The 16,499-nt window shown below is 42.2% G+C and overlaps 1 protein-coding gene and 1 long non-coding RNA gene across 2 annotated transcripts in view; one reads left to right on the forward strand and one right to left on the reverse strand.

Moving 5' to 3' along the window:
• Positions 1-5,236: 5,236 nt before the first annotated feature.
• DKK2 (dickkopf WNT signaling pathway inhibitor 2) overlaps positions 5,237-16,499 on the reverse strand; it is a 48,152-nt gene continuing 36,889 nt past the window's right edge. Inside the window, exons 2-4 of the mRNA XM_068136881.1 lie at positions 10,939-11,089; positions 10,130-10,279; positions 5,237-9,623 (exon numbers count right to left, since the gene is read on the reverse strand). Of these exons, the coding sequence (XP_067992982.1) occupies positions 9,373-9,623; positions 10,130-10,279; positions 10,939-11,089 (552 nt within the window). The 3' untranslated portion in view covers positions 5,237-9,372. The remainder of the gene's footprint in view (positions 9,624-10,129; positions 10,280-10,938; positions 11,090-16,499) is intronic.
• On the forward strand, positions 8,967-11,683 carry LOC137440602 (uncharacterized). Its single transcript, XR_010987198.1, has 2 exons — positions 8,967-9,094; positions 11,544-11,683. It is a non-coding gene; the product is annotated as an uncharacterized lncRNA (long non-coding RNA).

Raw genomic sequence — 16,499 nt, forward strand, 5'->3', positions numbered from 1 at the left:
TTCAGTCCTGCATTGAGCGTTTTCTGCATTTGCTTTTATTTTTCAGGAAAGGTGACCTGTGCTGTGTGGTAACACAAAGACATTCATTAACATTCCTGAAGAGCTGCACTGACTTCCATGGGACTTGCTGCACTGACTTCTGTGAGACTTTCTGCCTATTGGATCACTGGTAAACCAGCCTCTATGTACTCAAAGTGTTTATATTTCAGAGATGTGTTTTACAAACTACTTAGACTATACTGAACTAAATTGGGACTTTAGCATTTATTTCAAGCTTTTGGGAAATTGTTGTCGTATTTCCTTGACAGTTTTCCTACTCAGCTTGTTAGTGCTCAGTAAATATTAGAAACAACTTTTCAGTTCTCTTTTCTCTTGCCTTTCACACAATTACTTTCTTTTACATTCTGCAACTGGGCAGTTAGAGATGGAATATTTCTGAAACAGCCTGCAAATTCTAGCAGTCTGGGGTTTTTTTTAAAGGCAAAAATGTGAATTAATAATAGATTTGAATTCTTCAGTGGAAACTAATTTCCTGTGTTGTTTCTAGGACAGATAAAATTCCTCTGATAACACAGCTGAGCAGCTCATTGAATACACATTTGATCATGGACAAATGAACCTCTTTGTTCAGGTGGGGAAGACAACACTATGGAAGTTGACCCTTACTGATGATCCACTTAAGTAGTTACAATGTTTGCATGCAAAGCAAGGTTTCTTTATACCAATGTTTCCCTATTCACTTAGAGAGGTTGTGTGACCAACGGTGATAAAGTGTCAACACATAAATTACACGGCCAGATTTATGGCACCATAATGGGAACTGCTTGTTTATCAACAGTTATTTTCACTAAGTAATCACCCAGGGTGAAATCCTATTGCTGTAAGTGATGGAAGGCATGCAGCAGTGCAATGTGTGCCTGATGACAGTGTTACAATCCTGGTGTCACCCCTTCAGGTGAGTTGCACCAAAGCACTGAGTGTATTTTCAGTTTGAATCATTAAGACAGTTCATGTACAATATGAGTGCTAAATGACTGCATTATGTCATGGGTGACTTCTAGTCTTCAGCATTTAACTTTGAGGGAAAATGTCTTCTTTTGGTTTCTCCTGCTTTTTGAAGAGGTATTTATTCTGAGTGTTGCACAACAAGGTGTAATTGGGATTGTATAACCATACATTTCTACCAGAGAAAAGTTGGTACACAAAGAAACAAAAAGAATTTTGGATTCTGCTTCACTACTCCTGGGCATTTTGAGTGTTTAGTTTTGAGCTGCAAATCTCATGACAACAGGTCCTGCAGTGGGCATTATTGCAAGATTCTATTTCTTATCAGGCTGGAGATACTGTGAGAATTATGTTTTGGCATTTTCTCATCTATGTCAGGATTAAAAAATCCAGTGGTGCAAAGAATTGAAAATTAATCTGTTAAATTCATAGGCTCTGATACATTCTTGAGGTCTCACTGGATACCATTGTAGAAAAGGGAAAGCCTCTTACTTCAGTTATTTACAGTCATTCCTGATGAATTTCTAATGGAAATCATTTATGACTTGCAGACAGTTCCTCCACAGGAACAGACTGATCTCTACAGGAGAAGGATGCTTCATGATGAAGAACCCTATCTTTCAAGTAATTTAAAAGGATTTAATAACTGAGTTCTCCAAACTTAAACACCTTATTGCCAGTAAACAGTGTGCTGCATTGGGAAAAGCAGTCGGTATCACCCTCTTCTGAAATTAACATAATAGAAGAGCTAAATGTTATTTGGAACAGAAAGTAACTCTTCTTTGAGACCATCTGCATGAGGGTCTTCTTTTATCATCTGTTATTAGAAGCATTGTTACAATATCCAGAACTGGTTTAAGTATTCCTAAGGTTGGAAGAGAACTCAAAGATCATCGAGTCCAACCTGTCACCACAGACCTCATGACTAGAGTAGGGAGGACACTACTGCCCACTGCAGGCTTGAACTCACGACCTTCCCATTAAGGGTCTAATGAGCTACCAACTAAGCCACCTGAGTGGGCAAACCCTAACTGCTCAGAGACACAAAGACATTGCCCAAATAGTTTTAAGGTAGATTTTTCTAAAGCTTTAAGTATCTGCCTGCCTTGATGGCTCCATTAAAAATTACTGTCACTAAGTAAAGAATATCCGTGAGTCCTATGCTACGAGTTGTACTGAACTAGCGAGTGTTTGATTAATAGATGATGTTTTAAATAAGTTTGAATATTGATGAATAACATGCTTTCAGAAATAAGAAACAGAAAAAGAAAACATGGGCTCCACATGCCATAGCAGCCATGCAGTTTTACATTTCTGATTTGTTGACTACTCTTTGGTCAACCTTGATAAGAGCAGTGGAGCATTGCAGTGTGAGTTTTGCCATGGAGTCAGGCGAAGATTTCTGTCAGGAAATCTTTTTGCATTAATTATGCATTTTTCCTACTCTTCTTCAGCTATTATTTTTTCTTTAAAAAAGGAGAAAAAAATATAAAAAAAGCAAGCCTGTGCTTCTTAAAAGATTATTTCCTGTGCTTCAGGAAGTTGGCGTGCAGCAAGCCACTTCTAAACCAAGCTGCAAGCCGGTACTGTAAAAACAAAGAGTTTATTGCTACCAGACATTTGTAAATAAGTAATTGACACTCATGCTATAACAATAAGCAATTCCAAAAAAAACAGGGAGCTGCCAGAATAAACAAGTTTGCAATGAGCTCCATCCAATGCTGTAGATCCATCAGGGTCAGTCCCGTCAGTGGTGGTCAAAATAATAGCTCTGGGACCAGCTGGAGCTCTGCAATGCAACAGCTGTCTCCTGCTTTTGCCTCTTCCTTCCTTCTCCACTGTCTTCCAGTGGGATTCCTAGGCATGGGCAGGCTGCAATGTATAGCAGTGGGTTGGTGACAAATCCAAAGTCTCTGGAATTACTGGGATTCAGATACACAGAGGACCAAGGTGAGAGGCATGCTGCTGCCAGGGGACATAGGCTCAACCCTTTAGCTTTTGAGGGACCAGAGTGAATCAGGCTTTCCTGCTTTGGATCAGTGGTGTGGGGATGTGGTACAGGAACACACAGAGCATGTTTGCCCTTCCTCTGTTTTTGGTAATCAGGTGGGGTATGATGAACATTGATGTTTTCTGCAGCAGCATCTAATTTAAGTTTCAGGGTTGATTTTTTTCCCCCACTTTTCAAGCTTCTGGTTGGCTCTCTCCAGTCCAGCCTCTCCAGCCCCATCATTTTCTGTGTTTTCTCCCTCATTAGTGTCTTAAACAGGTCTGTGAAAAGCTGACAGAGCAGCAAGGAAAGTGAAGGCTGCAGGAGACATCTACCAAATTCCATCAGCTCCCAACAGTTGTTTGAAGCTGAAGGTAAAACATAAGGTAAGAGTGGATGTAGGGTCTGTGCTGCACTGTAAGCATGATTTGGTAGTGGGGAGCATGTTTAAAACTGTAGCACAAAGTTTCTGTTCATCTCAGTGAAACATTAATAGTTAAATGAGAGAGCCCAGCCTTCTGGACTAACTCTGCTCCTTCACTCTCTGTGCAGCATCTCTCCTAATGCAGCATCAGAAAGATCACAGAATCATAGAATGGTCCAGGCCAGAAAAGACCTCCAAAGGTCATCTAGTCTGACCTTCCTGCAGTCAGCAGGGAAGGATAGCCAAGGGCTCAGGTCCAGCCAGCATGGATTTAGGAAGGGCAGGTCCTGCCTCTCCAACCTGATCTCCTTCTATGATCAGGTGACCTGTCTGGTGGACATGGGGAGGCCTGTGGATGTGGTCAACCTGGACTTCAGCAAGGCCTTTGACACCGTTCCCCACAGCAAACTGCTGGCCAAGCTGTCAGCCTGTGGCTTGGACCACTGCACTCTGTTTTGGGTTAGGAACTGGCTGGAGGGCCAAGCCCAGAGAGTGGTAGTGAACGGTGCCAGATCCAGCTGGCGGCCAGTCACTAGTGGTGTGCCCCAGGGATCAGTGCTGGGCCCTGTCCTCTTCAACATCTTCATCGATGATCTGGATGAGGGGGTTGAGCCAGTCATCAGCAAGTTTGCAGATGACACCAAGTTAGGGGCAGATGTTAGTCAGTTAGAGGGTAGAAAGGCTCTGCAGAGGGACCTCGACCGACTGGATAGGTGGGCAGAGTCCAATGGGATGGCATTCAACAAGTCCAAGTGCCAGGTGCTGCACTTTGGCTACGGCAACCCCATGCAGAGCTACAGGCTGGGGTCAGAGTGGTTGGAGAGCTCCCAAACAGAGAGGGACCTAGGGGTGCTGACTGACAGCTGCTTAAACATGAGCCAGCAGTGTGCCCAGGTGGCCAAGAGGGCCAATGGCATCCTGGCCTGCATTAGGAATAGTGTGGCCAGCAGGAGCAGGGAGGTCATTGTGCCCCTGTACTCTGCTTTGGTTATGCCGCACCTTGAGTACTGTGTCCAGTTCTGGGCCCCTCAGTTTAAGAAGGACATCGAAAAACTTGAACGTGTCCAGAGAAGGGCAACAAGGCTGGGGAGAGGCCTTGAGCACAAGCCCTATGAGGAGAGGCTGAGGGAGCTGGGATTGTTTAGCCTGGAGAAGAGGAGGCTCAGGGGTGCCCTCTACAACTACCTGAAAGGTGGTTGTAGCCGGGAAGGGGTTGGCCTCTTCTCCCAGGCAACCAGCACCAGAACAAGGGGACACAGTCTCCAGCTGTGCCAGGGGAGGTTTACACTCGAGGTGAGGAGGAAGTTCTTCACCGAGCGAGTCGTTCGTCATTGGAACAGGTTGCCCAGGCAGGTGGTTGAGTTGCCGTCCCTGGAGGCGTTCAAGAGGAGATTGGACGTGGCACTTGGTGCCATGGTCTAGTCATGGGGTCTGTGTTGATAGGTTGGACTCGATGATCCTCGAGGTCCTTTCCAACCTAAGTTATACTGTGATTCCCAACTAGACCAGGATATCCAGGGCCTCGTCGAGTCTCACCTTGAATATCTCCAGGAAAGGGGTTTCAACCACCATACATCAGGCTAGTGTGCTACGTAAGAAAGCATAAATTTGTATCAGAGTGACTTAAACACAAGATTAACAATGGCTTTGTGGGGCATAAAGCTGTGCCTAGTGCAGAAAAGTAACTACACTTCCCCTTGTTATGGACTACAGGTGAGGTTGTTTTGGGAGAGGGAGTTTGGATTTCTGCTCCCCGCTCAAGCACACTGTGGACATTAGTTTCACAACAGTCAGCTGACAATCCAAAAAAGCTAGAGTTCTTTATTTTTTCGCAAATGTAGTCTTATATACATAACTCTCTTAGCAGTTAAGTTTTTGGAAATTAGACAATAGTTCTCAAGACTCCTTAAATCTGTGATTCTGTAAAGTCTTGGCTTAGAATGTCTGCTAATACAAGGTTCTGCTGGATTTGAGCTTCAGGATATTTGGGCTTTTAAATGGCTTTCCTAGAAGGAAAGGACACCAGAAGGGATGAAAAATGAACACCTGGGTTTTTATAGTGTCAACCTTTCCTGGGGGAGGTGATGATGCAGGACTCTGTAGTGAAAGCAGAGAGCACTGGTGGGTTGTTGGCAAGGAACAGTTTCAGAATGTCTTCTCTCAGCCTTTGCCCAAGACAGTTCATGATCTTTGGTGAGGGTTGTCTTTGTATTTTTTTCTTTGCTGTCATTGACACAACAAGCAGGAAAGCCAGAACGTGCAGAAGATGACTTGAATTCCAGTGAATTGTGTTTTAGGTGTCAGGTGCTAGATGTGTGCTGGAAGTGAACTGTTGTTATACAAGTAAGTGCATACATCTATTTTAGTTGCTTTCATTAAAAGGGGTTTAAAATTATAAATATTATAGGTAGCAAACACCATGAGACACAGTAAATAGTACATTAATAGATACAGACCCACATTTGTACTGTAGATTCAATATATGCTGTTACAGAGTAGAAATCCTGTAGTTGTAGGAAAGTTAACAAGTGTTTCCAAAGAGATGTTGCAATGCTGAGGCTATTCTAGGCTAATAGGAAGAGTATTTGAATTGTTCAGCAATAATCTCTTCAGTACTTGTGTCATGACAGCAGATTTCTGAAACATTACTCAATCACTCTTAATTCCCTTGATGAGTGACACAGTGAGTGAGAGCAATTTATCCCAAATTTAGCTGTTCTTTTATTCTCAAACTGATGTATATTCCTCCCAAAATATTAACTGAATGGCTTCTGAACAATCAAACTTCAGTGTTGCAAAACTGCTTGCATGCTATTCAGTTCAGCTATGCTGTTCAGTGTTTGTGGTGTGCAATGGACCCCGCCTGCGCCTATTGTTTTTGCTCCCAGATTCAATCTCTGAAGGCTTTGGCAGTCTCAAGCTCTGCTGAAGGCCTCGGGCTCTGAAGACGCTCACAGCTTTATTATGTTCTTACTGTGTTGTGGTACTATGTTTTGAAGGCCTACCCACCAAATACTGCAAGTAACAGTAGTGAAACCTTTTCATTTCTGTACAAACTCTAGTGTGACTTGGAGACTGCTCCATCCTGCAACTGCACATCTGTGAGCAAAGGGCTACCAGAAACAAGTAACAAGGATATTGAGACCATTGCTCAATAACCACAGCCATTCTTTCGCAATATTTATTGAGCTCTGTGGGGGTTTTCCTGGGATCAGAACATGGCAGCCATTAGGAGCAATATTTTCAGTTGTGCCATATGGACTGCTACATGTTATCAGAGCTCATGCTGCTATCTGCTAGTCAGAGACCTTGCAGAGGTGTGTTTCTGTGCTGCACCTTGTAGCAAAATGCTGTGTAATTTCCACACCAGCTCTATTCACCCTGAGCCTCTGTGGTACCTCTCACTATCCAGGGAGTGTGTCTGGCTACCTCTTCTGTTTAACCCGGCTGACTGAACAGTGTGTATTCAGCTGCATTGTTTTCAAAACTTATTCTTTAATTTTTAGGTGTAAATTGGCCCAAGAGAAGCAGAGAGTGAGTTGCTGTTTAAACTAGTTTTATAGCAATGAAACATGGGGCTTTTAAGATGACCTTTATGTGCTTTACCAAAACTCAGCCTACATGGTACTTTGAGACACAAGTACAGTACAATCAGATGCTTTTTTTTTCTTGTACAGTCACAATATGTAGTTGTTTTTTTAACAGATTGTTTCCAGAAAGAACTACTCTTCTTAAGCAGCAGGTAAGGAAAAGAATATGGGTAAAATACTGGGGAAGAATGGGAAAGGACATTTAATATATTTAATCTTATTATACATTTTTCTACATTAAAGTCAACAGGCTGCAAATATATTCTGCTACAAAGCTTTTTGTAAGAAATATCTCTATAAGAAAATACATCTTATTAAACATTTCCTGTAAATAAATTATCCCAAATAACTATGTTCTGCAAGAGGAAAAAGGGGGACAGGCCTACAATAGAATTGCTGAGAGCTCATTCCTGCAGCCCCCCTCGTTCACACTGGGTATCATTTTCTTTTACCTCTAGCTGCAGTGAGAGCAATAGAGCTCTTCGACTGAGTATGTGCTGTGTCAGGGTAAATAACATCTGCAACATTGCTTTCTGTACTTTTTTAACATCTTGAAATTATGCTATTTCTGAACCTTATTCCTGTTTCAGTTGTGCTGGAAAAACTCTGAAAGACAGCGTTGCAACTATACGACTGCAAGATAAAACTCTGACTGAGACTATTAGAAGACTATCTGTGAGCAGTCACTCATGGTCAGTAAAAACTAACCCCAGTAGGGAAAGAGGCATGTGAAATGCTCTTCTTATTTAGAGTTTCATTTAGACCTAGCTGAGGTCTGTGTTCCAGATAGTGAGTCTGATTCAGGTGGTGTAGTTAAGTTATAGCATTAAAAAAAACATTGGTCAAAAAAATGTCAGGTAGGGGTGACGTGGCCTTCAGTCACACTGGTCTACCTGTGCTGCTCAGAACACATTAACCATAAAATTCCCTTGTGTTTCATGTTTTGTAAGTGGGTAATTAGAAATGGGTAATTACAGTTTAGCAGTAGATCAATTCTAGAATCAGACTTCCAGTCTCTTTACCAAAGTCTATGCAACGGAATATTTGCAAATAAGTAAAATGAAAAAAGTTTGAAAAGACCTGGGAGACAAGTAAAGGTGTAGAGAGTGTCCTTTGTAACCAATAAGCAAACAATGTAGACATGTCAGCTGTTTCCACAGTCCATGTACTTCCATCATTCCTGGCAGAACAGTCCAGACTGAGGACATCAAGTCCGGGATGAATACGTGCTGGAGGCTGGTATGCTGTGACATCACATGAAGTTTAACGAGTCACTGCAGTCATGCCATCTTCTTACATCCTTTTCTGCAGGAGAAGGGGTTCTCACAAAAGCCAACTCCTTTTTCTCTGCTGCCTCTAAGAAATAAATGTTATACTTCTCCAGAGTGCCATCAGTAGCCTGTTGGTACTAATGAAATGTAAAAAATTGAGTTTGTAGCAGTGTGCTCTAAACACCTCAACAAATGTCTGCATCATCTGTTATAGCAGAAACAGTAAAATAACTTCATAGCTCTTTGAGTTAGGCACTTCAACACGCTGCTGTTTCTTTTGGAAATGTCTATAATGCAAGTATGCTTAGGCAAGGAAAGTATATTTAGGACTAATGAGCAACTGTCTGTATATAATTCTGGATTCAGCATGCATGTATTTGCTTCATCTGTTCAACCTAATGTATACTAGCAGTAAACCGAGGCAAACACAAGCTCTTAAGTGCCATACTATGACATTGAACTACATAAAGCATTTCAATTTACCAACATACAGGAAACAACCCCAGGTTTACATGTCTCCTCTTACAGAAACTGCTGTGAGAGGGTGAGTTTTCACCTCTTTCATGAGGGCCTCCAAAACAGAGCACTCTTGTCCTGCAGGAGTGCTTGCTTTTTGCTGAATGACAAGGTTGTGTGGACATTCACAGTAACTTTATTTCCATTTTGCACAGCTGCAATGTGGCAAATCGCTTGCTGACAGATTAGTCTTCTTGGAGTGCACTGCTTCCTATGTACAATGTATACAATTTTCTTAGCAGTCATCACCAGGCCGGAAACCCACTAACAGCCCTGAAACATCACAGAACACAGCAAGGTAAGTGACATCCATGCCCACTGTACTGGTTTGCAATCTAGCATTTCCCACAAACTGTAGAAGTTATTTACAGGAGAGATGACCAGTAGGAGTAGGAGAACTCCAGCTGCACCTTGTGTTTACCACCAGCTCAAAAAGAAATGCACTTGGTATGACTTCTACTCCTACCCTAACCGTTACTTTAGCCATTTTGCTTTCATTTGCAGTTCTTGTTTGTCGCTGTAACGCATTAAATACACAAAGCCACAGTCACTCAATACTGCCTTCTCAATCCTCATTCAGATCTTCTGGCACACATGAAGTCTTGATTTAGAAGAGGAGGTTGCATCTTTCCATACTTTGCAAGACAAGCCCTTGGCACAGTCACATCGTTGGAAAATCTCCAGTCCATGGGAGCCTTTCTTGCGCTGTTTGGTGCACACCTCCCCCTGATGCAGCACAGGCTTGCAAATTTTGGTCCAGAAATGGCGAGCACAGCAGTGTCCCTCGATACAGTCTGATGACCGTAGGCAGGGATCGCCTTCATGTCCTAAAAAGAGCAACCAAACTATTTTACCTCATGGGAAAATGTGACAGTACAGAGTCAGTCCTCAGTCAAATGAACCTCAGGAAAAGCAGAGATGATATTCCCATGTGTAGCTATTTGAAAGGTGTAAATACAACAGAAAATACAAATCAGGAAGGCTCAAGGGGGTAACTGATGGTACCTGCCATGGGACTTAGGAAGGACAAATTCAGCTCCAGCATTGTAAATAAAACTGCAAGTGCTTAATTACATGATTGTTACACCAGGAGGTTGTGTGCAGTCTTGCACAACTAAAAATGGATTATCAGCCTTTCTCTGACAGAGAAGAAAGTAGCTGCTATTTCAGTGACAGGAACTGTTGCTAGATGTTACATCACTTTTAGAGTTATGCTACAAGTTCTTACAATAGAGGTTCACCCCCCATGAAATTACTGCCTGTTTCTGGTTACAGCACTATCATGGTTTGTAACCTGAAAGAGCAAAGCAGTGCAGTGCAAACATGATCTTACCTTTTATGTGTGACATCTTGGAGCGTGGCCTCCCTAGGTTTTGCCATCCCAAGTCCTTGCTAGCATAGTGACCATTCTTCTTGTTGCGTGGCCCTTCCAGAGCAGGGATGTGAGGTGTAAGGATGCTTTCAGTGACTGGTATGCAAATACCTGTATGGAAAAGACAGCTGGTCAAAAATTTGAGCAAGAGGAAAATCAACCAAGAGACGCTCACAAGCCAGGAACAGGAAGGGGCTAGGGCTTGGTCTCAGTGACATTCAGTTCTAAGTCACACCTCTATCCCTGATACTGGTACTTAACCTTTATGCAGCTCTGCTTCACTCACTGTCAGACAGTAACACTGTTATTCTGACTTATGGTCTGAGCACCTGGAGAATGCCTCATGGACATCTCCCTCCAGTCTTCAGAGGAGAGTATAGGAATGCAAAGAGTATGGTTATAATCCCTCCCCTCTCAGGGATAGTTGATTAAGGATTCAGTAAGTTTCTTTTGCTTTCTTTAGAATATGGTTTTTGTGCAGTCTTCCAGTGACCAAACCACATTGAATGTAGTGCAGTGATTTCAGTCAGCAGTAGCATTTTGGGTTTCCTCACCCCCAAAAAGGAAAATGTCTGGTAGTACACATACCCTAAACATAGAAATTCTACAAAAGAAAATGGAGTGGAATGAAGTAGATAATGAAATTTTCTTGGTTTAGAAAAAGCAGCACAGTCACTTGGAAAAAATTACTGTTTCTGGGAAGGCTCAGAGAAACACATGCTATGGAACTGCTGCTGTTCTGGAGGAGAGTGAAGGAATGAGCAAGGTACCATTGTTGCAGCGGTTCCCAGGGCAGCACATGCCGTCTCTGTGGCAACGCTTCTTCTTCCTCCGGCACACCATGCATGCAGAGGTGGCTTGATGAGGACTGTGACAGTACCGCCCGACCTCACATTCCTTATCGTTGGTGCAGGGATAGGCCTGGGGGGAGAGAAAGTAAAGTTCACAGTGACGCATTCTTTTGTACAAGGCCTGCGTGCAGCTCACTTAAAAGAAAACAAACCAACAAACCCACCCCCCAGCAAAGAGAGGCAGCTGAGGTGCAGGTAGGGATGCTTCACTGCAGCCAGGGATGCTTCACTGCAGCCATCTAGCAGTCTCGAATATCACATCGCTGATGAGGATCTGCTTAAAGGATCATGAGATACAACCAGTTCCCTTGTGGTTTCATCTTTTGTTGCCTCAAACATGTTTGCACAAGAGAACTCATGTTTTTGTGGGGTCAGGTGTCTCATTCATAGACAAGAGCTTAAAACACCACAGTGAAGGGTGAACAGAGCCACAGCTCTCCTTCAGTCAGTAAAAAGTCCTGAAACGGACCCTCCAGCGGGTAACATTGAAATTTAAACTCCAAGAAGGCATTTTCCTTTGATAGGAATACCCACTAATGGATAATGAGTTAACTGTTCTCACAGCAAACATGTACACCGCATCAGTACAAGCTCCTTTGCAATTGCAGCTCTCACAACTGGCTGACTCCAGTTAGACTTCTTAGAAGACAACCACCATCACTGGTCAGTATTTCATTTAGATGATAACCTTCACCTCAGCTGTGGGCTTAGTATACTCCTGAAATCTGTCACCTGCTAAACAATATCCCATGCTATGCAGCATGGAATATATTACAGAGCACAAACTGCCTGGCACATGTAATTCCCTGCAAGCAGAGACACACAAACACAATTCAATTCTGCTATGTTCATCAAAACCAGCATTATCTTAACGGAAAAATGCCAGCCTTTGGTTTTATTTTCTTAACAAACAAAAACAACTTGAAAGCTTTGTATGGTCCTGTAAAGAGAGAGAAAAAAGTCATTCCTACAAAAGCAAAAGACATGAAGCCTCAAGGAGACATAACACCACACACTGCCACATTCCAGGATCCTTTCTGTTGACTCCCACACAGCTACAACTGTGTTCTCTGTCTGCATCTAATTCTACTGACTATTAATCATACACGTAGTATTATTTTGTAATTCCTCAAAGTTATGCTTGAGGAATTTGTTTAGATAAAAAAAAGATGAGAATAAATTTGGGGCATTTTGTGGAAAATTGTTTTCTCTATTTTTGATTTAAACAGCTCAAAAAAATTGCTTTTACTATTTTCAAAATGATTCTTTCCATTAACTACTTTCCACAAACAGAAAGGTCAGTTGACTAACTTTCAGTGTAGGCTGATTACTGTCTCAATGGCATTTTGAATCAATGCTCGGTTATATTGTTCTCAGGAAAGAAAAACCTGGAGGCCATCGAGAATTTGCTTTGAAAATCGATTTTTACGACGGACAGCTTCTTGTTTCTCCATCTTTATGCCATTCTGTTGAGAATAGCAGAAGAAAAATGAGGTCCAATGCTAAAACCAGACAAGTTTCTCTAGCGCCATTAATGGCAGGAGTAACCATGCCATTTCCCTTATGATTTGATTCCTTGTTGCCTTTGTTAAAATGCACTTTGCAGTACCAAAAGTGCTGTCTGGATGTTTCCCAAGTGCTGCTGCCCCATTATTTCTGCCCTCTGAATATGTGTCTTTGAAGATAATTCCAGAGTGCAGCTGTTTGGAGTAACCTGACGTATGTGTAAGTCTTTCTCCCCTAAGAATAAACATTTCCTCTTGAGTTCGTCCTCCAGAGGATAAACATCAAAGACGGCCATATCTTTTATACAAGAGCAGCAGTAAGAGACAAATACAATCCCTTGCCTGTTTGGTACTCTTGAGGCATAAGTGGGTTCTACAGATTCCAGCACAGCAGAACCGAAGTGGTCTCCCTTCAATCCCATTACTCCTTTCCTCATTTTTCCAGAAAGAGCTCATTAACATTGATGCACCATTTGTGAAACAGTTACTACAAAATTAAGGCTTCTCTTACTCAAATGAGACCTTACTAAACTAAGGATCTTACAGCGCAGAAAAGTGATTTTATACAGAGCTGTGAATGGTTATACTGTGTGGAAAATACTCATACTGATGGATGGGGGAAATGCAAATAAAAAGCAGATGAACTAGCCAAAACCTGGAGATGAAGGCATTTTAGACCCTTGTCTGTCATCAAGACCTTCATAACTGCATCTTTTTTTCCAATATGGGCATGTGGCATACACCTGCAACTTGTCAGTTAGAAGCCTACTTGCAGTTTTCTTTTGGTTCCTCAAACAGCTTTTAAAATAAAAGAGTTCCCTGATGCTCAGTGGTGCTAATGAACACTCTCACATACCATATCTGGGGCCTGTTTCACTTTTGGCTTTTAGGCTGAGTGACATTGAAAAAGATATTTTAAGGTATGCAGCTAAGTGCCAGCTCTGAACTCGGTCTTTCAGAATGCTAAAAGTAACAGAAGACAATTCTAACGTAGAAAACTTCTAAGGCAAATGAAGTAACTCAAGCTTCAGTTCACTCCAGAGCCCATCCTAGATAAAGAGGCCAGTTTTAAAATGAAGAAAAGGAAGCCAAAACCTAAGACCTACCTAAGGTAAATGACTGCAGCACATATCAAAAAATAATTTGTGTTACATATAGCTCAGACAACAACTGGCAAATCCATTCAAAAGACCCGAAGACCAGCTGCCAGCCAGCTATACTAAAAACCCTCTTGCAGATGCCTGATGCCATCTACTGCCTTGATCTTTCTTCCAAAACCACCATTAATTTGATATTCTAGCTATCAATCACAAGGAGCTTGAAACAAAAGTGCCTATGCAGTCTTACATCTGTCTCCTAGGCACTAGACATTCACTGGAATAACTCCTGCTCCCAGAAAAGTAATTTCTATCACTGTGCAGCATTCATTATTGAAACACACACACACACACAAAAACCCCAAACCAAAACACTAAATAATACTTTGTATAGATTTCTTTGACTAACAGGAGTGAAAATGTGCCCACACTTGTCCTATTGTTGGCAGCATCTGAGCCAATCTAGGTATAAATACTTGTTGTTTTTAAAAAACAAACCCAACATAGGCTAAAGAAAACACACTTGTAAAAACGTACATGCTAACAATTGTCTGTGCATCACTCAAGGATTTCAAAATCTACACCACAGCGCTTGAAACAGTCTTTACGTTTAATGAATTGCAGAGAACATTTCCTATACACAACACAAAGACACAGATCAGTCCCAGATGGAGAGGGGAAAAGCAAGCCATAAACCAGCTCTGCTTCCCCAGCACTGATCACTAGCTCTACAAGGCACATCATCCCTTCACAATCTTCAGCTATACATTTAATTTTCTGGTCGTAAATCTCCATCCCCTAAATGCAGCTTTGATATTATGAGAAACCAGATGAAAGAGAGATAAAATATGTAGCACTCCCTGAAACTGCATTTAAACAATCTAATTTAATTTTTTTAGCCCAGATTAGAGGTGCTCAAGTCACCCATAGCACAACATAACCGAGATCTGCCTGTGATTAGGAGTCACGATTTCAGAATGCGTTGTCTGATTAAGAACGTTGCTTGCTGGGATGTTTTCTCCTCCATCATTCCAATTACTTTTGCACCCCTGTGTAAAAGACAGATACTGTCGAACGTGTGTCCAAGAAAGCACAGCAAAGATGTGCTGGATTTTCTGCAATGTTGGAAGAGTTGGGCTAGATAAACAAATCAGTGCTGCTCATGCTGTGCCAGGATGTCCCCTGCAGCAGTACACAAAGACTAACCTTTGCCAGCCAGGTCATAGCAACATGTAAATGTTAAACTTTGAGGGGGAAGAGAACATGAATCTTCATCCCTATCCTTCCTTAACTTATAGTCAAAATGCCAAGAGTGCATAACAGAAATATTCAAGGAAAGCAATACAGATGATAAAGGAGAAAACTTGGGGGGAGGGGGGGGGGTTATAGTTGAAAAAGTCCTTCCAGAAGTGCCACCAAATCCTGTCCTTTTGTATTAACTTTACAGCAAGGCTGAGGAAGGGACTGGCTCTCTAACTTCCGTGATTAAGTGGCTGGTGTCATTCCCTTGATTTGAGAAGCACGTAGGAGTGGGGTTTATGCCTACCTTTATCTTTCCCTTTTGGCAGAGAAGATCTAGCTCAGCCCCTTTTTTTCAGCGTAATGAGCTTTTTCCTGATAATTTTGCTGGCGCCATTTACTATCCTGCACTTTTTATATGGCCATTCTAAACCACAGAGTTTCACTGCAGGCTGGAGCAATACTAAGTGGTGGGACTCTTGTTCTATGGAGTCTCTCTGTCTGCCACTATAAAACACAATGGACAAGCACTCCGGGGGAGAGTAAGACAGATGCTGCAATGTGCTGAAGGGTGGTGAGTAGACTGATAGCAGACACGCTTCACTGAGCTTTGGGAGATAAGGGCTTGAATTTCATCATGGCCTTCAGCAAATAGTTGAAGACAGTATTTCTAGCCAGTGTCTTAGTCACCAGGCTCTCATTGCTCATATTATGATGTCTTTGTTTCTATGCTGAAGCTACTCCATGCTGTACTAGCTGTGTCACAGAAAGGCAGGAAGAGCCACTGGCATTGGTACCTAGGCTTTGTCATCACTTATCCAGTATGAGGAATCCTAAACACTGCTAGCTTCAAATTTTCCTTCAACAGAGAGGAGCTGTGCCTAAACAAAGGATTTTGCAGAATAGATATCAGTAGTGACTTCCCCCAGAAGTAGTTAGTTATTTATTTTTTTAAAAAACTAATTATAAAGTCCATGTGCAATCTGTGCTGACAGGACATCATAGTTACTACCACCCCAAGCAGAAGAAACAGCATGGACATTGTTCATTACCCTTTTGTTGTGGACACTCAAGATCTGAAGTCTCATGTACCATGTAAGTGACAATATCGCTGCAGTTACTGTACTGGACACTTGGCCAGCTTCTGTCTTATACAGTTATCATGGGATAGTAGTGGGGACTGAGCTGAGGAACAGGAGGAAAGCCACAGCTAGTAAGAGCACTGCAGAACTACCAGGGCAATCTTTTATCACTCTCTCCCACCTGGCAAAGAGGCAGTAGCTACTGCCAAGGTGAGACAGAGGCTCAAGAAAATGGACACATACATTATCCTAGGAAGGATTTTGCTCCCTAGGTGCCAAAGTGTCAGAAAGCAAATTTAGGCTGATACTCAATCCTGTACATGCAGAATCCCTAATTATGAATACACTATGCAAATACCTGTGCCCCCAGGTAATGCCACCACATCCAGCAGAAATGCCTTTTTCTGCTCTCAAAACACATCTCTCTTTTATCACACCAACACAAATGTTTGTTTTTATACCACGCCTGTGAGCCAGCTTACCACAAATAAACTGGGACTGCAACTTGGTCTATTACTTAAGGGAAAAATGGTTATTTTCTCTGTTTGCATTAATTA

This window comes from Melanerpes formicivorus, unplaced genomic scaffold, assembly GCF_026170545.1.
Source record: "Melanerpes formicivorus ecotype bairdi unplaced genomic scaffold, bMelFor1.0.p_v2 SCAF_4, whole genome shotgun sequence".
In the NCBI taxonomy this organism is placed as follows: Eukaryota; Metazoa; Chordata; class Aves; order Piciformes; family Picidae; genus Melanerpes; species Melanerpes formicivorus.